Genomic DNA, 24404 nt, shown 5'->3' with positions numbered 1-24404 from the left:
TGTTAAAAATGATGTTTTGGGTGGACCAAGCAAGATTATTGGAGGTTGATGTGACCGTGGCTTAGGATGCGTGCAACCATCGGAATATCCAATGGAGGCCTAAGGAATATCGTATTAGAGAGTCTAGCCAAGTGACGTGCGTCGTCGTTACTCTGTGGCCAATACGCCAAGGGGGGGCGCTCCCATATCCTCTCCATCCCTCCCTCCCTCCCTCTCTCGAAACCCTCTCAATTTTTCATCCCACATCGACTGGGGAATAAAAAATTCGCGACCTCCCAATTCGAAAAGCCGCACGAGATTTATAATCCTTCAAAATATTTTTCATTCGTGCCCGCAAAATGATCACTGGCTGTAACACCTCTCTCTCTCTCTCTTTTCTTTTTCAGACGTGTAACCTTCTCTCTTTTCTTCTATTGGCTATAAATTTTCATAGACTCGGTTTTATATTAATGACGCGGGCTGACCTCATCGGAGTCAGTGTAATTCTGCGAGTTTCTCCAGTTAGGGCCCCCAAGATGGACCAAAGAGCGAAAGCGAACAAGACCGAAAGTATCACGCCGTCCAAATATCCGATTCCCAACCTGGTCCTTCGGCAACGACGAACGAACCTGCTCTCCTCCGACCTTTCCTTCATTCAGACAAGAGCGGAAACTTCCACGCCAGAACCAAAATCACAACATCTTCTGCAAGAAAACGCTCCCATTCCAATTTCTCTTCTTCTTCTTCCTCCCGCTCATCCTCCTCCAACTTCGTATCTCAGGTCAACCCCTGCAAAGCACGCGCTACAACTCCTCTCTCTCTCTCTCAGCAATGGAATTATTAGCAACAATCTCTCCCTGGGCGACGCTCCAGACCTTCTTCCTCGCATTCCTCCTAGTCTACCTCTTCAGCTACTTCCTCCTCTTCGGCCGCTGGGGCCCGCGGAGCCGCCCCTTTGCCTCCAGCTGCTTCACCTCCCTCGCCCACGGCACTCCGGCAGCTGTTACCGCCGCGATCGCCACCCGTGGCTCCCCCCCGCCGTGGCACCGCGCCGCCTACGCCTCCCCTAACACGGCCCTCCACGACACGGTCCTCGAGTTCAGCATCGCCTACTTCCTCATCGACCTCATCCACTACCTCGTCTTCTTCCCCAGCGATGTCCTCTTCATCATCCACCACCTCGTGACCCTCTTCGTCCTCCTCACCTGCCGCTACGTGGTTGCCCACGGCGCCCACGCGATCCTCCTCCTCCTCATCCTCGCCGAGGTCACCAGCCCCTGCCAGAACACCTGGAGCCTCGCCAAGGCCCGGAAAGCCGAGGCACCCTTCGCCGCCCGGTTCTTCCGCGTCATGTCCCCGATCTTCTTCACCTTCTACACGGTGGTGCGGGGGGTGGTCGCGCCGGCTTACGTCTGCGACCTGGTGATGTACTATTCAATGGAGGATGTGGAGGATTCGATACCCAAGTGGGCTTGGGTGTCTTGGGCGGTGATCATGGGGAGTGGGATTTTGGTGAGCTTGCTCTGGGTCTTGAATAACTGGAAAGTCTGGTACCGGGATCAGCGGAGCTTCGATGTGCAAAAAAAGATGGGTAAGAGGGTGGGAGTCCCTAATGTTCTTCTCAGCACATATAGGATTGAATGGGTTTCGGATGGGATTAATTAGGAATCAAGAAGTGTACATGTACACAGGGTTGTCGGGATTGTCTTAATGCTGTAATTACTTAGTTTCTCCCATTGAATTTTATAAGAATTAGACACATGGGTTAGTCATAAGTCAGTCTGTGAATTGCCAATTTCTTTCAAGGCTGCTCTTTGGTGTTCGTGGAAGTAGTGGTCACGGTGCTGAAGGGCGGCTGTACATGTTTAAACAGCATTGATTGTAATCAATTAATTTGATGATTTCTAAGTTTTCCGCACTAGGGGTGAATTGTGACATCTGCTATGATCCAGTTACTGATATTTATATCTAGATGGCTTGAAATATATACCCAAGTAAGAATGACAAGCACAGGCAGTGGCATGGAAGAGGAGAAAACGAACTGGCTGTAATCATCATGATTTAGAAGACGCTGATTGTTACAAGCTACATAAGATTAGCATCATCTCTGACGAGTGAACCAACCTGGTACGTCTCTATGCCCACGTCCATCCAATTGCTCTGTCCCTCTTCTCGTGCTCTAGCGCTGGGTTCCGTCCAAATTTCCTGATACAGCTCTACCGTGCAAGTTCAAGGAGTTCAGAAAAAGCCCATGCTCTGAGCAACGGCGTACTTCAAGCCGTAAATTTACCACGCTTATATACCTGCAGCTTCCTCTTATACGATATTTGAGTTGTGTTAAAAGCAACAGTTCTTCTGATCAGAAGATTAAATCCCGATGATAGAAGCACTTGCTCTGTCGGGAGTTCCTTCGTAATTGAGCTCCACAAATGTCCCTCCACCTTCACCCTTTGCTAATCTTCCTGGATTTATGCAAATGCACTTCGCCTGTGGTTCTCCAATTTTTCCACCCAGAGGCACCACCTAAGCGCACGAACCTTATCATTTCTACTTCTAAACAACACATGCATGTAAACTAGTATTCATCTCTTATAGAATATCAACAGTGAAATTTGAAAGAAACAGCTTGTCGAGATCTTCCGGTGAGAAATGGAATGTGCAAGGCAAATGCGAGCATAGATCACCTTTATAAAGTACTTCATGTCCGAAGGAAGGATGAGGACATCTGGAACCAAAGAGAAATGAAGAGCTTCCGGAGCAAGTGAAAGATCCAGAGGAATGCCTTCTGCTGGTGGATATAGAGGATAGAAGCTGCCCAGAAGATATCACAAGTTATTGATTTCCGCAGACTACCTAAGATGACATTTTTGCCTAGAAAATGTTTTGAGAAAATATTTCTCATTTGGTACCTGCGCTGACTAAGAATATGGTATGCTAGTCTACTCATTCGATCACTCGGTATGCCATCTTTTGGATTTCGTGACATCTCCTCTCCACTAAGCTGTTTCAGTATGTCCACAGTGCAACACCCTACCTTGACCTAAAATTTCAAATTGTTGAGATACAGCCTATGGTACATATCTTATAATGTCTAAAACTCACACATACGGGCATCAGCCACGACTGTGTACAATCTAGCATCATTAATGGTTCGGTATTTACCTCATTTGCTTCGAAAATCCCTGGATTTGTAAGACTGGTGATCTGGGATGAAGAACCAATTTGAATGAGAGAATGAACAGAAATTTTCAAGAATCGCTCTTCATATGGTCATACCATAAATGAACTTCTGAATGTACCTGATGCTTGAGACCCAAAGGCGAAATATCAAAGCCAGGCTGCACAAATGGAGACAGGCAAATTAAAAGAAACAAATGAATAGAAAAGCTTTAGCCAATCAAACACTTCCAGTATACAGATAATCACCTGAGGGAAAACAAAGTCATGGTTAGCATCCCGTATGGATGGCACGAGAACTACACGAGCAGAATCACCCAGATACTCCACGTAATCCTGCAACTGAAAGATGAAATGCCAAGGTGAGATTTAAAGAAACAATTAATATTCAAGTTCCATTGTTCCTCTTGCTGAGTAAGTACCTTTCCTAGGATTTCCTGGTGAAATATATCATCATAGGTCATGTTGATACTTCCTCTACTAACTTCAGGGTGTTCTGAATCAACAAATGGCCCGAGCTGAAACAAATCTAGTTCAATCAAAACATAATTTTTCCTATCCTTTTCCCTAGTGAAGTGGAATATTCTACACAATTACAGATTTAACAGCTAACTCACCAGTACAAGCAACTGAGGCATCTTTCTTCTTGCATACGCAAGCAACTCAGTCAGAGGCTCAAAGAACAAATTGTCTGTTGTAGTAAAAGGACCTGCTGCAATAATCTGTTCAAGTAACACGAGCACGATTGCTTAGCCACAAAATTAAACAGCACTTTTAGCCTGTCAAGCATAAATCCATTGTCAAGCAGTTTATGTGACTCTAATAACTCGAAAGTTCAACTTCTGTGAGTGATCTGTCAGCTTGTCCATGTGGGATGGAGGAAGCTGCAAGCTAATAGCAGAAACAAGTGCACTTCCTTTGATGAACAAAAAGGAATGGCTTGAAGGGCAAGGAATGTGGTAACCCCTGCAACTCAAATGATTGCTCATTCCAGTTGGAACACTCTGTCCTCTAGCAATTTATTGGAATTGCCTAAAACAGTGCGTTCTTACTTTGCTTTGCACAGTGGAGAACTTTGACCATGATTGTATCATGCACTGATAGCCCAGAAATTCCACGACATCATTATGGATGGCAATACCAAAAGGTATCATCGCCATTTGGAATGTAAAAGGAGATGGTGTGGTGTTTCTGCCTCCGTTCTACAGGGAGCCCTTTCACTATCAATCTTATCCCTCTTTGAAGGAGTTTATAAGAGTACTACCCAAACACTACCCATGACAAGGAAACTAAACACGGAAGAAGTTCCTCCTAAAATGAAAATAACTTTCCAAGGTAAGATTTTAAGCACCTAAGCTAGCAAAATGAGCCAATTCCCTTGTTCTTTTAGTGACAATTTGAGAAACGTAGTGAGTTCGACACTGCTTTAAAAGAAGATGGCATGTACATGAATTAAAAAGCAGAATCACTTGTTTTTTCTTCCCAATGTGATCTTGAGGACATAATGCTATCTTCAGTACACCAAAACCATATCCTCCTTAAGATTCATATACTAAAGTTCTGCTTTTCTACTTTCTAGCTCATATCTAATTTGGTCTCCAGTCCCCATCTTATTATAACCTTACTTCTACCAGAAAACCCGTATCTTCTTGCTAGAGAAGATTGCATGACATGTGCTATTAAATCCAATCTACGCAACTTTTATCTTTCCAATTTAATATTTAAGCTGAAGATTTCCGAATCTCTAGTTCCATAATTACAAGTCATGTTCAAGTAATTATTTTCTTTGTTTCACCATGTAGTTCAAAGCGCTAGGACTGTGGACATGGTAGTGCTTCAGGCGGAGAAATAAAATGCACAAAATGTAGAAGAAAAAATGTCAAATGACACCAGATGATCTAGATATTGAAGTATATGAAAGACACAATTTACGCACCACAGAGAGTTCTTGGGTTGACGAAGCTGGATCAGTGGAAATGGTTTCCTGTTCCAGAGCTTGCTTCTTTGCCGGAGGAGAAACCACATCAGCCAAAGCATTCAGAGGGACAGATTCTATAATTTTGGATGCAATTAGACAGTGTCCGCTAGGATTGTTGCCTTCAACTCCTACTATCTGTTAAAATTAAGGAGGTCCTTGAGCTATTGAATGCACATAGACTGAAATAGCATTGTTTACATCTATACACTGTTTCTTTCCTTCCTACCTGGCCTGGGAAAATGGAAAACTGGCTCAATTTCTGTAGGTCCAGGCGAACACATTGCCCGCTGGAGTGCTCAACGCTGTCACGGATATTCAGTGAGAAACAACAATTCATTGTGATAACAAAGAGATCACTCAAAGCAGACTAAACCAATGGCAGAGCATCATAACTGGAATAGTAAGGCCCTACGTCTTACAGCCCCTTGTGACCATGAGCTCAACATACTTGAGCTGGACTACTTAATCTAATGATTTTTTTTATAGTAGAAAGGCAACATATATGAACTTCCTGTGACATTACTGATAAGATACTGCTTCAGACAAGTAGGATAAATCAAACTGCAATACCTGCTTTGCAACAGGACAGACTTATCATTCAAGTGGCCTTCTCCATCACAACAGATCATGCCAACAGAAAATATGCTTTTCTGAGACCAGAGAAAAACATCAATGCATTGTGAAAAGGTGAGAAAAGAAATCGAGAGAGGGACAGGACAGTTTTATCAACATTTATAACCAATAAGAAAAAGAGGAGAAAGCGTTTATGGACCAATTTCGTCCTATGAATATAAATGGAATGAGGGGCAGTATTCTGGGGAGCTAAATCACCTGTGAAGCAAGAGTAGGGTCTACCGGTTCCTCATAGAGGCCAGAAGCAACAAGAGCACTTTCATGTCTTTTAATACGGTTTTCAAGTGCATTAAACTGCATCACAAGAATGAGTAGGGTCAGTTGTGTAGATATGAAGGAGACTCGGGAGTGGTTTCATGTCATGAAAAATAGTACTAACTCTGTCTTCGGTTCTGTCATACATAAATCTGCAACCAGGTTCTGGCTTTGTTCCATTAATTGCTAAGGAACATCTCTTATGAGGTTGTACTTTCTTGATAAAATCATCCTCCGAACTCTCAATATCATGCTCCATTTTCCCATTCTCTCCGCCCAACTGCTGATTAATGCTGAATCTCACAACAAACTTTTCTGTCCGTTGCCCAAAAGGTGTGATAAGTGTTGATGCTTTCCCAGACGAATAATAAGCCTTCCCACTTGTTTGATGCATTGGATCAGACTGCTCTGGAGAGAGATTGGATCTTTGCGTCGGAGTGCCGATGTCATCTTCTTTTGAATATTCATCTTCATTATTCAAAATCCTGCACAAAAGGAATGTCACAATTAAGTTCGAAAAACAGAGGAAAAGCATTCTGACAACAAGAGTACTAGATAAGAGTGCAGGGAGCACCATCCAACCAAACCATATAATCAACTGAAATTTGCTAAGTACAATTTCTCTGATCTCTCCTCTGACAAGAAATTGAGATGCTGACCTTATATCACCAAAGCCCTTTTGCGACAGAACCCAAAATGAAATCAGTATAAAGATTCCCCAGGAACTCACAATCTCAAAGATTTCCCGTATGCCATTACTTCAATGTAAGACATCGATATTGCTCGCAAAAGGTCGTCATTGACAAGCCATCTAAAAAAAGATAACAAAAAGACTAAGCAAAGCTCACATTTCCACGTCTTTACTTGAGTAAACATGCAAATTCGGCTCCTCCTTGATGACCGCTTCTTTGACCTCATTTTGCAGGTGAAGCAAAAACCCGTCCATTTCAGCATTTTGCACCGTGGACTCGTTCAGTTGCCTGCCATGCGATTCAAAGAGCCACACACCGCTTAAAAAACAGAATTCAGAATTCACAAACTTCAACAAAAATCCGTATTCGGTCAGATACAGCATGCTCCCCAGGATATCGAAACAAGTCGAGCTGATAGCTGTCGCTAAGATGACAGTTCGATTAAGGTGACGAAGAAGACGGATTCCTCTACTCAACCAAAACGAGCGCGCTTACGAGGAAAACAACGGACGACGACAATTAGCTTTCGTGCAACCGATATTCGCCCTTTGCTAGCTTCCTAGAAAAAGGAAAAGCCTCGAGCTAAACCACTCCAGCCGCGAGATCCGTTTCAATTTCAGTTGGTGAGGAAGGCGATGGAATCTGATGAGCGTTACCTGTTGAGGTAGTAGACCTCCCAGCTCGAGACGAGATCCGACGGACCGAGCTTGTAATTGATGCAGAACGTGAGGCCTGATCGAGCGAAAACCGCAGCATCCGTCAGCGCCAGATTTCGAAACGCGCGTCGAAAAATGGACAGCAGCAGAGTCGAGAGAGGCTTACATTTGTGGAGTATCTCCTCTTCTCCGGCTTCGTCGATCGTGAAGCCGCTCTCGTTGAACTTCGCTTTGATTTCCTCCTCCATCGCGCGGTCGCTCTCCCTCTCTCTCTCTCTCTCTCTGGCTCGCAGTTTCTCTCTCTAGGGTTTACGCTGAGATTTGGCGGGAAAGGTATGGGTGCGAGTTCGGATGTAGCGGGAGAAGGGGGCGAGATGGAGGGAGAGCGTCTGGTTACGTAATCCCCATTATGTCCTTGGGAGAGATTGCAATTCCCATTATGTCCTTGAATGGAGAAGAGAGAGAGAGAGAGACGATGTCGTTTTGGCATGGCTGAAAAAGGAAAATGAAGGGAGGAAAATGGCGTCGCCCGGGTTCGAACCGGAGACCTTCAGTGTGTTAGACTGACGTGATAACCAACTACACCACGACACCTTTATGTGCAAGGCATCGTCTCATTATAAATTAGTACTCGAATCTGATTTCGCGGCTCCATCAGTTTTCTTCTTGCTTGTCCCCCAAAAATACGTCTTTAAGCCTGGAAAAAGAAGATCCGTCTCAACTGTGAGGATGTCCAGGACGTTTTTGGTCGTGATCTAGGACAAGCTTCTTGATTCTAATCATGCTCTAGTCCCCGCCTATCCCCTACTATAGGTTTGTGTACGTGTGAATTTACAAGACGAACAATTTCTCCCTTATTGTCTACTCCGAATACATTTATGGGTCTGATAGTTTTTTAGCTTTTTATTTTTTGATCGAAGAGTTAGACAATTTGGAAAAGTAAGTTGTCTAATTTAATTGGTCAGAGCATTGCCCTATCAAGGTAGTCTCCTAAGAAAATGCAATTAGTTTAGGAAGTTTGATTTTGTAAGGCAAGCTTTGAATATCATAGAGTATTCAAAGTAGTAAACAACACGATAAGAATTGTGTATTCCCATGATTTGAGGCAAGTCACAACAACTCTTCAAATCAAACTCCATACGGCACACAACCAAATCATATTCATTTACTAAAGTCTCAATTGAATCTCTTCAACACCAAGTCTAACAAGACCTAGGCAGCATTGCCTTTGGCTTGTGGTTGGCGTCCATATTGAATAAATACATCACTTTTAATAGTTCCACAAATAAATAATATAAAATGGAAGTTCTTAGAAGCACTCGGAGCACTCGATTCTGCAAAGGCATCCAAAAAGATGCTTTAGCAATTTTTGTCATATTCCGACGCTATTGGCATTGGCTAAATGTTCTCATATTGGCATTTAAATAGGCTCCACATTGCCTGAAATTTCATCCATGTCATAATCTCATGTCATTCTCGACGGCTGTAGTTGGATTTGGGAGGATTGGAGTCGATTAGGAAATTTACAGAAAGATAATGACTTGAATTAGAAAAATCGGAAGTGGAGAGATTTGATTAAATAAAAAATAACTTTTATTAAAGAATACTTTTCGCTGCACCCTGATTCGATGAACCAAGCGCATCACGACCGTCCATTTCGCAAGCGTCGCAGGCAGTGATTTTTCTCGAATTGAGGGGGGGGAATAAAAAGAAAACGAACCGTTGAAGGAGCACTTTGAAAAGAGGGGAGTCGCCGCCGAAGGACCAGACAAACAGAGAAGTAGCCGTTACACTCTCTCCCACTCGCGACATATCCTCCTTTCCCTTTGATTTATTACGCTGAAACCCCAACGATAAAAGAAGAAAAAAACACCAAATCTTCCCAAACGTCTCCGCGCAGATCAGCCATTTCGCACTCCGTTCTACTCGCTCTCCGTCCGCCCTTCGCTCCGCGCTTCTCCGCTCGCGCTCTTTCCACGGTCGGTTCGCCGATTTCTCCCTTCGGAATCTCGCTCTCGCGCTGCCCGGTTCCGCGTTCGTTCGATTCCGTCCAGGGGCGAACTCGTTTAGCATGGCCTCGAAGACCGTCGCCAAGGACATCATCACCCTGCGCGGCTCCGCGGCGATCGTCAGCGAGTTCTTCGGTTCGTCGTCGGTTTCGATTTTCGAGATTTCATTCGTTTGTTTTTTGCTGAAACCCTTTTATTGATCTCGTGGGTTCGCATCTGGTTCTTCGTTTTTCAGGTTATGCTGCAAACAGGTAAGAAAATGGACTCTGGCGGTGTACTGTATATGAGATATGTAGAGTGTACATGACCTAATTCGGTTTATCGACTGAGAATTGAGTGAGAAAAAAAACATTTTGGGGTTTTGATTTTGTCAGTATTCTGTACAATCGCGGGGTGTATCCGGAGGAGAGTTTCGCGAAGGTGAAGAAATATGGGCTTCCGATGCTGCTTACTCAGGATGAAGGTGTCAAATCCTTCATTGCCAACTTAAATGCTCAGCTTTCGGGTGAGAAAAGATCTTAACTTTTGCAACTTGAATAGTTCCCCATTGCTGTTCTGCGTGCATTCTGTAGACAATGCAGAGTTAGGGAATGTGTAAAGATTGATTTGCACTCCTGGGGCGGCGAAAAGGAGTGTTGGACTGTGAGTTGAATGGTTTGACCTCGGGGCTTGATTTGTTTATGTGAATAAGGTGTATTCTATGTGTCAAACTCACCAGCCAAACACAACAAAAGAAGAACTTTTGTTTATTTTCCTTGTAACGATGTCTGCTACAATTATCTGATGAGTCTGAATGTTGAATTTTTGCTCGAAAGAATGGTTGGAGGCTGGCAAACTGCAGAGGGTTGTTCTTGTTATAATGAGCAAGGCCACTGGTGAGGTGTTGGAGAGGTGGAACTTCAGCATCGAGACCGATGGCGAGGTCGTCGAGAAGGGGTAATTTAAAAACCAAGTTAGCTTTTGTTTTTCTATTATGTTGACCTTTTGGGTTGTTGTCCCTGAACACTCGGCATGGTTCTGCTTACAGAGTCTCGAGAGAAAAGAGTGACAAAGAGATCATGAGAGAGATTCAAGCAATTATGCGACAGATTGCTTCGAGCATCACTTACTTGCCATGCCTTGATGAACCCTGTAAGAAGGATAACTCTGGCGACCATTTCGGTGACACAGTTCACATGCTCATGGGCTTGTTTGATTTTGAAATTCTCTTGCTCGTCTTTGTAGGTGTATTTGATGTGTTAGCATACACTGATAAGGACGTGGCGGTTCCATTCACGTGGATTGAGAGCGACCCTAAGTTGATTGCCAATCCACAGATGGTTAAGTTGCATTCTTTTGACACAAAGGTTAGTTGGAGATGAAGACTACACTTTTCGTTCTTCTCTTTTCAAGCTGGTGTCGACCCTTCGGCAGCTAGCTATCGTTGGTTCTTCAGCCCTCCTGATGCATTTACGTCTTTCTGATGTCTTGCAGATACACAAGGTGGACACACTTGTATCGTACAAGAACGATGAATGGGATGAGCAGTAATTTCCCTAGTGTCTTAAACTGGATATTGTGAATCTTTTATTCACATTTTGTACGACTTGAATGGACTGACCCCGAGAAACAATGTCCTCAAGTTCCTGTTATGAATCGGCTAATTCTGTAATTTTTGTTAAATGCATCCCGAGAAATATGGCAATTGTGAACTCCCTTGTCTCTGTCCCCTTTCGTCCAAATCACGGCATTCGTGCTCATTGTCAAAATGACCTGAGGTGGCCTCCGGTAAAATGGAAGAATTCTCAAAGAGATTTTCAGAGGAAAGCCAAATGTAATTACAACATTGTTACAGGCCAAAAAGGCAGTTATGTCAACAGCATTTCGGTAATCCAGGGAGTGATATATACATTTTTGAAATGCCTCAGCACACTGCTAATCGAATAACATCTCGTGCCAAGATGCTATACACAATTTAACGTCACGGTTCAGCTCCATCATGGTCATAATTACAAAGTTCCCCTCACATTAGAGCCCGCAGGCCTCATGTCACACCGCGGTAGATTCCACCAGGCCGTAGGTCATCCATATTATCAATGTTTCTGTACCCATCAAGTTCCCTCAAACACGTCCACCCTCTTCGGGCAAGAAAATCACGATAATCATCTTCCGTGTAGAAAATCTTATCTTCTGGATGAACTGAAATATGCCCTGACTCATCATATAGGCAAACTTTTATGGCCAGTCCTGAAATATATAGATCTATGCATAAGCAGTCCATATAGTCAGTATAGTGTAATTTAGTGACTAAAACAAATGGCGGTGCGCCTCGTGCCAAAACAATTTCATGATTTGTACGGCTATGCCCATTCCAAAACCAGCATGCGCTGCTATTACCTTCATCAAGCTGGAGATTGTAATTTCCCAAAGGCATATCTCTGTCAAGACTTCGTATTACCTGGTCTTCATCCTCCAACCAAAATGCTCGTTTGGTTCTCAATCTAAAAGCAGATTTGATCGCCTCTTTAATGGAATCGGCAGTGCCATCAATACCAACCCTTCTGGTATAGTCACCCCACTTCACTGAGATGACCCTCCCACCATATGACTGACTCTCACCTGTTGAACCACAGAGAAAGGGAAAGAAGCACAGTATCATCAATAAAATGTTGCTAACTCTGAAACATTATCAACTCAAGAGTGTTGGGGGTGGCTTTTGGGTGTTAGGCACAGATGTGATGTGCAAAGCAAAGATCTTCAGCAGGTAGCATTTGAAATTGGCGAGTCATTCATATGCTTGGGCAGAAGTCCTCAAAGTAGATAACAAACATTTTATCACATTACAGTAGATAAACAAACCATTTCCAGGGGTTTCCCTCCAATTCCAAGGTGGAACTCCATTAGCTGCGACTGCTTCAGCTGTAGTTATGGCCAAAGGATGCCCATCATGATCCAAACGTCTTTCAAGGTTGAGAGTCGGCCTACCACTTGCTGCACAGTGCATACCAACAAACTTAAATGACATAGGACACATCTGTCTAAATTAATATGAGTATTCATAATTCGAACTGGAAGGTCGAACAGTAAAAAGTAGAGTGGTAAATCCACACAAGCAGAAGTTCTAGCTAACTTTGGGTAAAATGCTTTACAAAAAATTGATTGAAAAGCCAAAGAAAGCGGACATGATGAGGTCACCTAGAGAAGGGGGCATGCATTTGGGCTTTATTAGGGATAACTGAAGATGCACAAGGTCCATTTTGTAATTTGTGCATTGTACACCTAATAATAGTCGAGACTAGTTGATAGATAGAAGTGTTCTAGATATTGAAAATTCTATGTATTCCTGTGCTCACATGAGGCTATTGTTTCCATCCCTTTAGCATGGAAAGACATGACATTTTCTAAGGTCAGATGGGTGTCTCATCAACTCATGGTCTATGAATAGAATCCAAGCCTCATGTCAAAAATTCATAAAGTGAAGCCTATTCAGATAAAATTTAGAAGCACGATTTTTTATCAGTAGATGTTCCAATACATTTTCGATCATATCCTATGGTTTCCCATTAATGGGTTCAGACACTTGGCACTACACAGCATTGATCTAAGAAAATCTTCCCTGCGCTACAGGTCCTAATTTTTGCAGGAGAGGACATAATAACATTAGGACATCACTCTACTCTAGAAATTACCAATGTCTTGTCTGAGATACCCAGAGCAAAGTTTTCTTCTTCAGTTTTCTGCTAGCATTTTGATAAATAGGAATGCACTATTTTGCTCTTTGATTTGATATATCAGGTTTAATGGTGATAAATCTCATTCTTTTTTTAAGGTATCATCACTCTGCTCTAGAAATCACAAATGTATTGTCTGAGATACCCAGAGCAAAGTTTTCTTCTTCAGTTTTCTGCTAGCATTTTGATAAATAGGAATGCACTATTATGCTCTTTGATTTGATATATCAGGTTTAACGGTGATAAATCTCATTCTTTTTTTAAGGTACCATCTGCCTACACAAATTTGAACAAAACAGTGACAACACTTTATATTGTCTGCCATCACCAGTTGAAAGAGTTGCCTGATTCTTCAGTTCATCTTGTAATCAGAATTGGCCAATTTCACATTATATTAAAATGAAGGGAACTCCTTGTGACAGGACATGAGAATGACTAATGAAGAGTGCATGCTCAGCTGCACAATCAGAGAATCTACAAATCAAGAGCCCTCTTGGCCACGAAGCAAAAAATAATTTTGCACTGGATGATGCAGAATAGGAAAGCAGATAAACCAGAAGCATAAGTGTTTATCTGTGTACTAAGTTGAAAACCAAGTTTTCTTACCTTCTACAGGTCCGAAAGTCATCCCAGCATCCTCAATGCCTGCATACATAAGTATAATTCAAATTAAATGCACAGAAAGTACAAATGAAGTCCCTCTGTACTCTGTAATCCCAAGGCAATAGAACAAATGAATGGTAAAGTCCGTAGCAGCATGTCCAATTAAATGTGAAAAAGATAGCAAGGTTAAGAAAGGTGCCTCAAATGGAGTTGAGTTCCAGTTCTAAGGGCAATAGTGAAATTCATTTCTTTAAAAAAAATTGTAATCATTAAGATACGGGCAGGGTAAACAAGAGACTGAACCATGAGTCCACAAATCCCACAAGAATCATAGAAATTGAAATGCAGCCTATCTTCTATATGAAAGCTCCAAAAGGTTGTACACTGAACTGAGATTCTACTGGTTTTCTAAAGCAAGGGAACATTAATCACGAACAGAACACAAAGAGATAAAAAAGAAATGGTGCATACATACCTCGAGCTCTTTATGAACAAGTGAACTTAAGAAACTCAATGGTATTTGTGTTATGTGTAAATTTGTTTCAGATTGTAAAGGGCCAAAATAGATAGCAAGCCAATTTCACGGGTACATCAACCAGTTGCATGCCCACAATCAGATATCAAATGAATAGAAATTTTCAGCCACCAAGGATAAATTCTTCTAAGATTTTTTCCATCTGTAAACTATTGATTGAAGTTTCTCCCAACACTGCATCTACTCGAGGCAATATCCAAATAGAACTGGAATGTGGGCCTTGATCAGTAAGCAGACACAAAATTCAGCGGAATGGCAAGGAGGTCCCCATCTCTTTCATCATGCATTTGGTCATGTAGATAAAGAGATACGAATCATACCCGCAACAAAAAGTTATAAATTCTAATGTTTATTAACAAGCACAATCCGACACAAGAGGTAAATTAATAGATGGACCGCTAAATATGACTTTAGAATAGCCATGCTTTGGAGAAAAACATATTAAAAGCCCTTTATTCACACTGACGACACCAATTGCTGTCCCTCTTTCCTACATGCTAGAAGTACACTGCACTATTCACAATTTCATTTCATCTTTTTTGACGACTGTAAGTCACTTTGTATTTTCATATATTGACATGTCTCCCAAAGTACTAGTTCTTAAGAAAAATAAAAATTCAAAGTATTTTCTTTCATTTCCGATCAAAAAAAAAAAAAAAAAAAGGTACTGTGTTTCATCGAATTTGTTTTTTAATAAATAAATAACCCTTGCGTGATGAGGGTATGGATTGCTTATACGTACAACAAATCTACACTCACAAATTGACTAGACCAGTTTCAAAGTATAGACATGCAGTGATCTAGGTTCAGACTACTTATTTCTTGAATATATTTCGATTGTCTCATTCTCACCAATCAAACAGAACAGAAAGACTCATCTCACAAAATACAGTATTTTCCTCATTGTGTTATCAAGTTCCTAGAACAAAAGATTAAATATCAAACCACAATGTCATCAGGTTTTGTTTACCCTTGTAAATACAAAGAATAGCCCATTAGATCAAATTGTGAAGCAAACATGGTGGAGTTAGTGATTGGACGTGCAATTGCAATGATAAGAATTACTGCCCGATGACTGGACATCGTGAACCGAACATTGTTCACTTGGTAAAGGTAGAATGTAGTGAGTAAAACAAGCAAAGTGTCACGCACATGCGTACAATTATACCAAACCACAATGTCATCAGGGCCCACGAAAGAAATAGTGAAGCAAACATAGTGGAGTGAGTGATTAGACGTGCACTTGGAATTTTAAGAATGCATCCCCTCAATAGAAACTCACCAACTCTTCAATTTAGGTCCCACAAACAAGCACTCATCCCCAGCTGGACAACAAATGTTACAAGAAAGTTCGCATTTCAAATCAATTCCACAAATATTCAACGACTTCTTGAGTAATGCTGTGCATGAAGGACAATTCCTTATCTCAGCAGTCCCAAAAATCACATTGAGGACTGCGAGAACTCGTCTTCTGTACTGAACCATCAACAAACACCCTCAATAACTACCTACTAATGAGCTTGTTATAAAAGAAGATATATGTTCTTCAGAAGTTCTATCGTGATTACAAACTTTCTGCTGACGCCCTGTAATTCCAACTCGAAGGTTAACACTTCCCGAAAATCTTTTCACACTCAAGAAACGCCTTGACAGAGCACAGCTATTGCCGATTTGCAATTCCTCTCTCGCAGAAGAGGAAAGAGAGAAAAACAAGCTTAGGGAGCTTTATCGGGAGCTTCTAGATCACAAACGCCATCAACACAGCACGTACGCCCAAATAAATCCTCCCAACTCGACTTAGTTAACGAAATGTAGAACAGTATATTAATACTTGCCTTTGTCAGAAAACTGCATGTAGGGATCGACCTTCAAAGCCGAGGCCGTCGGACTCTTATACTGATTATTCTTGCTCCTCTCCCTCAGAATCTCCTCAATCTCCTTGTAATACGACATCTTCGCGGACCCTCTATCCTGGTACTTGGCCTTCTTATACTCCTTCAGCAGGTTCCTCCACTTGTCCGTGCACATGGTCGGGGAACGATCGAACCCTTTCTCTCTCATCTTGGACGAGATCTGCTCCCAGAGGTGCTTGTTCGACTTGGAGGTATTGAACAGCGAGTCCATCTCGCGGCGGAGCGCGATGAGGCACCGGGTCTCGTCCTGCACCCAGGTCTCGGCGCGCTTCTTCGGGGCCTTGACCTCGAGGTCCTCCCCGCTGCTCTCGCCAAGGATCATCTGGTGGTGCGGCTGGGGCGGCGGCGGCGGCGGCGGCGCGGGCGGCGCCTGGTGCTGGTGCGGGTGCTGGTGCGGGTGCGGGTGCTGGTGCTGGTGCGGGTGCGGGTGCGGGTGCGGGTGCGGGTGGTGGGGCGGGATGTCGCCGTTGGAGGAGACGACCTCGATGATCATGTCGCGAGGGGCGGACTCCTCCTTGTAGAAATCGATCGGGCGAGGCTTCTCGGACAGGTACATGGCGGCCGGCGGGAGAGGGAGGATTTAGGGCTTCTCCCGGGGGGAAAGAATGGCGGCGGCGGCGGCGGCGGCGGCGGCTCAGACGGCGGGGGGGAGGAGCCGCGGCGGAGGGACCATCGCCGGCCGGGGATCGAACGGGGCGGCGCCGGAGAACCGGCGAGGAGTGAAGTGGAAGAGAGCTCAGCTCGGCTGCAGCTCAGCTCATTCGCATCTCCTTCTTCTCCTTCTCCTTCTTTTTGGCCTTTGTACAGAGGCCTGAAAGGGGGAGAGAGAGAGAGAGAGGTGCGTGAAGTGTAAGCTTTCGAGGGAGACTGTGAATAGTGAAAAACCGAATCGCGGATTAGCGAGGCGGTTAATCAGCGATTAGGGAAGTACAGGAGGGAGGGAAAAACGTTCAGAGCTCGGCGAGTGCTTTGATTAGCAGCAGCGGAAGATCATCTCAATCTCAACAAGCCCGGGAAAAATCCTCCTAGTCCTAGGGGACAAAACAAGGTAAAGAAAAATGACACATATGGCATTGGAACTTCAATTCATTTAATGCAGTCCCGGATTTTTTTTACGTGTTTAAATTAATCATTTGATTATATGAAAATATTCAATATTTTTATTATAATTTATGAGCTAATTTGAACACATATCAAAAGTTTATGGACTGCATTAAGTAAATTTAAAGTTTAAAGACGACATTATGTATTAAGTTGAGATCTACGAATAACATTAAATAGATTAAAATTTTGGGGAACACATTACACGTGGGCTAAAATTTATGGACCATTTATTCATTTATAAAAAAAATCAATGTTGACTTCCCTTTCTATAGTCAGAAAAAAAAAATTTGTATGTGAAGTCAATGAGAATACCGAATTGCTATGAAAAAATTAAATTATTAAAACATTAAATCAATCTTACGTCTGGGTATTTTCATTTATTTTACTTTCAAGAGGTCTAAGTTGAGCGATGAATTTGGTTGAATCCTTTTGTAGTCCTATGATTAATTTTCGTTATTGTTGACATCATTCTTGCATTCAAATGCAAAAACTTAGATCGAAATTCCTTGTCTTTTATAACATGTTTATGGGACAATCGATCGGTCATTTTCCGTGCCAGTGGAAACAAGTTGAATGCACAATTGAACGCTTACAAATTCACATGGCCCTTTTTGTTGCCTTCGAGGGTTTATCGTAAGAAGTGGAATTCCTTCATGTCCTACCTTCAACCGGCGAAGCTTGTCCTTCAAAAAGGCAAAAGAAGGAAACTGGTGATGTGGATTTAGCTCGGACGTAGATTTCCTTTCCAAATGCTATAGTAATATTACGCATTTTAGCATATTTTGCCGGCGTGAATTGGCTTAGGTTATCCTCAACAGCAGAACATTTTTTTTTGCATAAATCTGTCTATTAAAGATCGGATGAATCTCTTCTCCATAGATTTGTCTACTCCCATTCAAAAGAGCTTGAAAATGGCTCCTTTACTTTCCATCAATTCTTCCAGCAAGAAATAGTAAGTTTCATTGTCTATGTATCAAGCATAAAATGGACACTTTTCTTGGAAGGATTCATTGTCGGATGAGGACGAAACCCAATTCACATTACAACCGTGAATATAATGCGATGTCATGTGAGAGCAATCAAATCGATGGAGAAGATATTCATCCGATCTTTAATAGACAGATTTATGCAAAAAAAAAATGGTCTGCTGAGGATAACCTAAGCCAATCATGCTGGCAAAATATGCTAAAATGCGTAATATTACTATAGCATTTGGAAAGGAAATCTACGTCCGACCTAAATCCACATCACCAGTTTCCTTCTTTGGCTAATGCAAGTATAAAGCAAAACAAGGAGATAAATTCCCCCTAAATGGATGATACATTGTTTTTCATGCTCAATTTACTCTTTTTTTTTGGGGTCGGACATGCTCAATTCACTTAAAGAGCGCCATTTTTAAGGTCGGGTACTAAATGTGACTAGACAATTTTTTCTCGTCATAAAAATTCACCAATTTTAATTTGAATCTTGATTTCAGCGAATTTTTTTTTATCCTCATAATAAAGATCCATTTTAGATCCAGCCCAGATTTTAACTCGAATTTTTTTATCCTGTGAAAAAAATATGAACTTCCATTCAATACCAAAATTTGGTCTCTTCTATTTTCTTATAATGATGCCATTAGAAGAGATGTACACAAGAAATTGAATATTTGATGCCGTTGTCGGTCGGAAACTCGATGGGAACTAGGTATGGGCACCTACTAAAAGTTAACACTTTTTCACTAGATTACCAAAAAAAAAAGGTTTGAAATTAGGAAAAATTGTCAAAAAAGTCATAAATTTATTATACTTTTACTAATTTAGTTCTAAACCTTTTAATTTTGTCAATTCAATCTTAAACATTTTCACTTATTGTCAATCAAATTTTGACTGAAAATTGCTGTCTTGGCATGATTAACATTGATGTGAATAAAATTATTAATAGTTTTGAATATTTTTTAAAATTTTTAATTATTTTGGCTAGTTGCCCAGCCTCCGACGACTAGTGGTTCGACCTCACCAACCTCACCCGGTCAACCCTCGTTGGTCATAGTCTCTAGGGGGAAGAAGAGGGTAAAAAAGTTAAAAATTTAGAAAGATATTTAAAAATTTAATAATTTTTGTCAACATCAATACCAATCATATCTCGTAGAATAATCGATATCCACATTAATAAATTATGATCAAAATTGAATGGATTGACTCAATTACCAAAAAGTGAAAATATTTTAAACTGAATTGAAAAAATTAAAGATTTATGATTAAATAGATTTATGACATTTTGAAAAAATTTCCCATCGAAATTGAAATCTCACCTGAAGTCGATGCCTTTTTTATTAAATTAAAGTAAGTCTCGACCAAAATTAGGACCCAACCTAAAATTTGTGCTTCATTTGAATCAAAATTGAGATCACACCTAATGTCGATGTCTTATATTTCGCCGTAATAGATGCCCGATTTAAAGTCGATTTTTTTTTATGAGAAAAAATCAACGAGACAAAAACATTCGGGCCGGAATTGGTACCAGACCTAAGTTGATTCTTTTTTAAGGCAATTAGGCCCTATTTTTAATAACTCGATCCTCGGTGCAAGTTGGAGCGTGCACGCAGTCAATGGACGCCCACAAAGAATCCGACATAAAAACAGCGCTTCGCACGCGAAAAACATTCCGACAACTGGAATATCCAAGAACTCACTGAGTAACAACAGGAAAGAACGTATCGAGCAAAGTCGCCGTTTGTATAAATTCTCCTCAAGAAAGGCTCTCTGCAAGTCCTGGTGATTTTTGAAGTCAATCGAACACAATGCATAAAATACGAGAAATTTGAAATCCGCAAATTGACGAAGAGAGAAATTCTGAACCGATAACTAGATGGGTAGCTGTCCACAAAATTTGCGAACCTGCCGATCAATTCCTTGACTTCTTCCTGGATGATTTAGAAGGCTTGGGTTTCTCCGCAGCTGAGTTTTGCGAGGCCCCTTTGGAGCTGCTTGCTTGGTTTAATGTCGAACTAGGAGCACTGGAATTGGCACCACTGGCACCCGCGTCATGTTTTTCTCTAGCTACTGCCCCCTGTGAGCCTCTTACTTGAGCAGCTCTCTTATCCTTCCTCTTCGGCCTATAACTCGATCTCTCCCTCTTAGGAAGCCACCTTTCCGGATCTGGTGGGGGACCTGGATGTGCTGGGTCGAAACCTTTGGGGTATCTTGGCTTTCTCTTCCTCTTTTTCTTGGTTTTCTCTTTGCTCTTACTCTCCTCATGCGCTTCAGCAAGTCCACGACGGAGAGAACTTTCATCTTGTTTCGCACCAGAAGTCTTCTCTAAACTCTCCACATTAATGCCCTTCAACCCTGGCAATGGTTTTAACTTCTTTTCATAAGCTTCAGCTTTGCCAATATCTACCCGGGCGACTGTGGTTATGAGGCCAGCCATTGCCTCTACACTTCCATGGCTTTTCACAAGTTCCTCATAAAGACGTGCAGCTTCCTGTTGCCTGCCGTGCCTGAGCATGAAAGAAGCAGCCTCTGGCATTATAGAAGAGAGCTTGTTGTCCTCAGTCATGGCATTTGACCACCATTGGATTGCCGAGTTAAGAATGGCAGCTGCGCCATCAATGTCACCTGCACGCTCTTTCAATGCAACAAGGGTCGCAACAGTGGCAGGCATGTGCTGGATGTCAGGTATCTTGCTCAGCGATTCTGCTGCCACAAGAGGGTGGCCAGCTGCCGCAGCAACCTGTGCTCTCGCCAGAAGAACAGTCTTGGACTTATCAGGGAACTTCTCTGCAAATTGCCCTAGTATTTCCTCAGCTTTGCCAGCCTTGTTCTCTCTCACCAGCACAGCAGCTTGAAGCAATATCGGTGTCACGCTGTTGGGAAACATGTCAGGTAGACAAGCAACAATCTCTCGAGCCTGAGTATTTGAGAAAGAACAAAGTTAGTATGTAAGCAAAAGAATACTTGATGGCATGCTTAGACCATTAACTATACAATTATAAACAATGCACAGTTGGTATAGAAGCACAAAAGGAAATGTGGGGTTCGACCTGATCCATCTTATTTGCATGGAGGAGCAAGAGCACCCGGTTAGTGTATATTGCCTCCCTTTGCTTTCGTAGAAGTTTCAATTCCACTGTATGAGAAAGCTGGAAGTTCTGGGCATCTTTATCCTTTAGGCGGTCAATTTTCCTCAGGCCATCAGAGACCTCTTTTGGCCCTTTCAGAGCAACAAGGTTGTTCACTGCCACAGCAAGCGATGATTCATCTGACAAATTCCGAGTAATGATGCCAGTGTAAGCTTCAATGGCCTCTTGTCTGCGTCCAAAGATCTAAAAAAAATAAAAAGTTGTATCATCTCATAAACTACAAGCCAAGAGATATTTATAAGAAATGATTGGAACCCTCATCCACAAAGGCAGAAGCATCGAATAATTTTCAAATACCTGCTGAACATAAGCCAACTGGACAGCGATAGGAGATAATTCAATTTCCACCTCATCAGCATCCAAATTTTCTTCCAGGAGAGTTTCCTGACCAATTCTGACAAGATCTCAAATACATCAGCATTCAGCACTCTAATTTTCCTAATCACTTCAGAAGAAAGAGGGCATAGAGCCGAAAGAAGTACAAAACGTGGATGAGATGTGAAATTCAATCAAAAGAAAAGTTGAAAGAGTGAAAGAAGCATGCTCCTGTATGCCAACAACACAAATGCATTACAAAGCAAACCCTCCATTTTTTGGGCAAAGTCAAACAAGAAGTTGTCTCAGTTCATTACTTTACAACACCAGTCTATTGCAAAAATGGGGAGAACCACATAAAGAGTTTCCAGAGGTAAACAACAGAGTTGATATGGCAAAATGGTGCAAAAGCAGATCATGGTCATGTGAATCATACTTAAAAGCACGTATAGATAAATGAAAAGTAAGTAAATTGAAAATTAGAGTCTTGTTCATTGCTTCTGAATAATTTGAACTTAACAAAAACATACAAAACAATCGCAATACTGCAATTAAATCACTACATGTTGGTTTAAGGGAAAGTGCAAGGCCACGTGGTAAATGTTTTCCCCATTAGCAAGATGACACTCAGTGAAAACAAAGTCCTCAGTGCTCAAGGCATGTATTCCAGAGAAAAACCTTGCTTCATCAATTTGGCAAACAGAAAATAAAAGGTAAAGCACCTTTTAAGAGATCAAACAGAAAATTCCTGTCAAAAGAGTTTTTATGTCTGGACAAAAGGTACAACCAAATGATGATGCACCATTAGCGAATGCATCCAAAAAATAAAAAGGAATTCATAACCATAGAATTGCACTATCAGCAGCAATAAAGTGACAAACCCATAAACATAAGTGTAATGAATCAGTAATGTATATTACCTACGAGCCGATAACAAGAGTTGTTCAGCATCCAAATGCTTTTCTCTATCAATTAAAGAACAAGCAGTGTTGTATGCCAACTCAAAGCTGCTAGTCGCTTTGACCCTGAATGCATCCAATATTCCTTGCACTTCTGAGGCTCTTCCGGCCACAACCAAACTGGCAATAGCATTTACCTCAAGTGATTCCATGTTAGACTTCTGTAGCTTTTGATAAATATCTGCACAAGCATCCACTTTGCCCTGGCGGTACAGAATCTGAGACTCCAAGAGCATGGTTGGAGTACTTCTTTCTTTGCTCTTGATAGAGTCCAAAGCCTCATCTAGCTTGTTTTGTCTGTATAAGCAGTATGCCTATTTAGAGCCAACAGAGGAAGAAGGACATTAATAAAGAGACAGCTGAACTTTCTTCTTTCTCAACATGCAAAAATTTGATTATGCATTTCGTAAGCTGAAGATTAAACTAAAACACATATGGGTCAAAAGGTAACAAAACATGTGATGGAGCAAGAATTCTTTCATATTCTTCAAATCACCAATTATGGTGAGTAAGAAAGATATGTACAAGAAGAGCAACTACCGCCTCATCCAAACAAGTGCAAGGTTTTTTCTCTTTCCTTTTGCCACTGATAAGTGCAAAGGTCGGGAGCGCCTTGATGACCTTCTTACATTGAGGAGGTGTTATTGGTTGCTCACAAGTAAATATTTTTCAGGGACCAAAACTCCACTATCCTATAACTTCTTCGATATAATGCTTCGATATAAACATGTAATGGGTTTCCATGGCAATCACCTAGCTTATCTGCAAGCTGAGTTATTTCATCCCCTCTTGGAGTCAAATGTTTCGACTAGAGCCTCAGAGATGCGACTGAGAAATTCGTTTCCAGCAACACTCGATTCGCAATTATGCTATTTCAGAGAGCATCAGGCAGTCCACATCGACGAGAAATCAAAAAAATCAATCAACGTGACGGCATGGCAACAGATGAAATTCCAATATCCTTGTGAATGAACACTAAACATGCGCGAAAGCGAAACGAACCGCAACACTAGCACAACAGCTTTCGATAATTTAAGCACTCGCCTTGAAAAAGCTGAAGTCGATCGGAAGGTTCTTAGCCGATTGAATGGTGGTTAGAGCGTTCTCGATGCTGTCGCTCTTTATCAGGGCCACCACCTTGCATCTAATCGCGTCTTCATCCCCAGGAGCGATCCCCAGCACTGCCCCAAAAAAAAAAAAAAAAAAAAAAATTGTGAAGGAGACGAACATCGAATGGAAGTCGATAAGGACCACGGAAGCCATCGAAACGCGACGGTACGAGGCCAGGGAGGAATCGGGACCTTGATCTGCGACCTTGACGGCTTGCTTGTACTCGGATCGCTGGATGTGCTTGTTGAGGGACGCGAACAGATCTTCGATGGGCGGCGGCGGCTGCGACGGGGACGGGGAGGGCTTCGGGTTGTTCTTGGGTTTCGGGGCCATCGAATCGCCGGAATGCGACGGACGCCGGTCCCTTTCGCCGGGTCGAGAGACGATCGAGGAGCCTGAATTCGAGCTCCGCAGTGATTGTCGAGAGGCTTTGTTCTGAGAGGTTTTGGTATCTACTCCGCCGCCGTCGTTCGTCGTCGTCTTCGGTCTGACCGCTTTTCTTCTGGTTCGGGTACGAAACGAAACGCGCGGTGGCGGAGGCCCAGACGGTTCCGGTTGAGCCCATGGGCCCATTTCTTCTTTTAAAGGTTTGAGGCCCGTCGAGTTCCCACGATGAATGGAAGCAGTAAATTTCGTCGGCTTTTTTTTTT

General features: G+C 42.2%; 5 protein-coding genes and 1 non-coding gene across 7 annotated transcripts; 2 read left to right on the top strand and 4 right to left on the bottom strand.

The window, feature by feature from the left end:
* The first annotated feature begins 810 nt into the window (after positions 1–810).
* Positions 811–1644, top strand: LOC104433643 (TLC domain-containing protein At5g14285). The gene has a single exon (XM_010046458.3). It carries the CDS (start codon positions 811–813, stop codon positions 1642–1644), a length of 834 nt encoding a protein of 277 aa, XP_010044760.2.
* A 377-nt stretch (positions 1645–2021) lies between these two features.
* On the bottom strand, positions 2022–7726 carry LOC104433642 (DNA polymerase alpha subunit B). Of its 2 annotated transcripts, XR_723537.3 has the most exons (17): positions 7537–7726; positions 7371–7446; positions 6871–7002; positions 6147–6507; positions 5966–6061; positions 5705–5784; positions 5361–5436; positions 5093–5269; positions 3774–3878; positions 3579–3674; positions 3406–3498; positions 3279–3317; positions 3142–3183; positions 2889–3019; positions 2664–2790; positions 2283–2502; positions 2022–2195 (listed from the first exon to the last, which is right to left on the bottom strand). XR_723537.3 is itself a non-coding variant. In XM_010046457.3 (16 exons), exons 1-16 carry the CDS (start codon positions 7616–7618, stop codon positions 2347–2349), a joined length of 1869 nt encoding a protein of 622 aa, XP_010044759.1. In that variant the 5' UTR covers positions 7619–7726; the 3' UTR covers positions 2022–2346. The 2 variants fall into 2 exon arrangements, 1 of the variants encoding a protein (XP_010044759.1); XM_010046457.3 differs by having other exon boundaries at positions 2022–2502.
* A 164-nt stretch (positions 7727–7890) lies between these two features.
* Positions 7891–7964, bottom strand: TRNAV-AAC. The gene has a single exon. It is a non-coding gene; the product is annotated as a tRNA-Val (tRNA).
* Positions 7965–9130: 1166 nt separating this feature from the next.
* On the top strand, positions 9131–11074 carry LOC104433641 (mitotic spindle checkpoint protein MAD2). Its single transcript, XM_010046456.3, has 7 exons — positions 9131–9514; positions 9615–9630; positions 9754–9884; positions 10195–10315; positions 10407–10510; positions 10604–10725; positions 10853–11074. Exons 1-7 carry the CDS (start codon positions 9442–9444, stop codon positions 10907–10909), a joined length of 624 nt encoding a protein of 207 aa, XP_010044758.1. The 5' UTR covers positions 9131–9441; the 3' UTR covers positions 10910–11074.
* A 98-nt stretch (positions 11075–11172) lies between these two features.
* LOC104433640 (trihelix transcription factor GT-1) lies at positions 11173–17052 on the bottom strand. The gene is made up of 5 exons (XM_010046453.3): positions 16063–17052; positions 13696–13734; positions 12218–12349; positions 11756–11977; positions 11173–11605 (listed from the first exon to the last, which is right to left on the bottom strand). The coding sequence occupies exons 1-5, from the start codon at positions 16694–16696 to the stop codon at positions 11403–11405; spliced, it is 1230 nt and encodes a 409-aa protein (XP_010044755.1). The 5' UTR covers positions 16697–17052; the 3' UTR covers positions 11173–11402.
* A 2891-nt stretch (positions 17053–19943) lies between these two features.
* On the bottom strand, positions 19944–24246 carry LOC104433639 (signal recognition particle subunit SRP72). Its single transcript, XM_010046452.3, has 6 exons — positions 23946–24246; positions 23689–23825; positions 22606–22958; positions 21668–21764; positions 21272–21553; positions 19944–21138 (listed from the first exon to the last, which is right to left on the bottom strand). The coding sequence occupies exons 1-6, from the start codon at positions 24085–24087 to the stop codon at positions 20134–20136; spliced, it is 2016 nt and encodes a 671-aa protein (XP_010044754.2). The 5' UTR covers positions 24088–24246; the 3' UTR covers positions 19944–20133.
* Positions 24247–24404: the final 158 nt, after the last annotated feature.

This window comes from Eucalyptus grandis, chromosome 2, assembly GCF_016545825.1.
Source record: "Eucalyptus grandis isolate ANBG69807.140 chromosome 2, ASM1654582v1, whole genome shotgun sequence".
NCBI lineage: Eukaryota > Viridiplantae > Streptophyta > Magnoliopsida > Myrtales > Myrtaceae > Eucalyptus > Eucalyptus grandis.
The sequence above is the reverse complement of the archived record's forward strand: the minus strand, read 5'-3'. Positions and strand labels throughout refer to the sequence as shown.

Excerpts from the sequence above, each read along its gene's own strand:
- LOC104433641 (XM_010046456.3), top strand. The coding sequence starts at position 9,442 with ATGGCCTCGAAGACCGTCGCCAAGGACATCATCACCCTGCGCGGCTCC. Across the intron at positions 9,885-10,194 it reads CTTAAATGCTCAGCTTTCGG|AATGGTTGGAGGCTGGCAAA; the intron begins GTGAGAAAAGAT and ends TTTGCTCGAAAG. Across the intron at positions 10,726-10,852 it reads TGCATTCTTTTGACACAAAG|ATACACAAGGTGGACACACT; the intron begins GTTAGTTGGAGA and ends GATGTCTTGCAG.
- LOC104433639 (XM_010046452.3), bottom strand. The coding sequence starts at position 24,087 with ATGGCCCCGAAACCCAAGAACAACCCGAAGCCCTCCCCGTCCCCGTCG. Across the intron at positions 21,765-22,605 it reads CTCTTGTTATCGGCTCGTAG|AATTGGTCAGGAAACTCTCC; the intron begins GTAATATACATT and ends AGATCTTGTCAG. Across the intron at positions 21,139-21,271 it reads ATGCAAATAAGATGGATCAG|GCTCGAGAGATTGTTGCTTG; the intron begins GTCGAACCCCAC and ends TCAAATACTCAG.
- LOC104433640 (XM_010046453.3), bottom strand. The coding sequence starts at position 16,696 with ATGTACCTGTCCGAGAAGCCTCGCCCGATCGATTTCTACAAGGAGGAG. Across the intron at positions 13,735-16,062 it reads CATGCAGTTTTCTGACAAAG|GCATTGAGGATGCTGGGATG; the intron begins GCAAGTATTAAT and ends TTATGTATGCAG. Across the intron at positions 12,350-13,695 it reads GACTTTCGGACCTGTAGAAG|CAAGTGGTAGGCCGACTCTC; the intron begins GTAAGAAAACTT and ends TGCACTGTGCAG.
- LOC104433642 (XM_010046457.3), bottom strand. The coding sequence starts at position 7,618 with ATGGAGGAGGAAATCAAAGCGAAGTTCAACGAGAGCGGCTTCACGATC. Across the intron at positions 7,003-7,370 it reads GAGGTCTACTACCTCAACAG|GCAACTGAACGAGTCCACGG; the intron begins GTAACGCTCATC and ends ATCGCATGGCAG. Across the intron at positions 2,791-2,888 it reads CATATTCTTAGTCAGCGCAG|CTTCTATCCTCTATATCCAC; the intron begins GTACCAAATGAG and ends TCTTCTGGGCAG.
- LOC104433643 (XM_010046458.3), top strand. The coding sequence starts at position 811 with ATGGAATTATTAGCAACAATCTCTCCCTGGGCGACGCTCCAGACCTTC.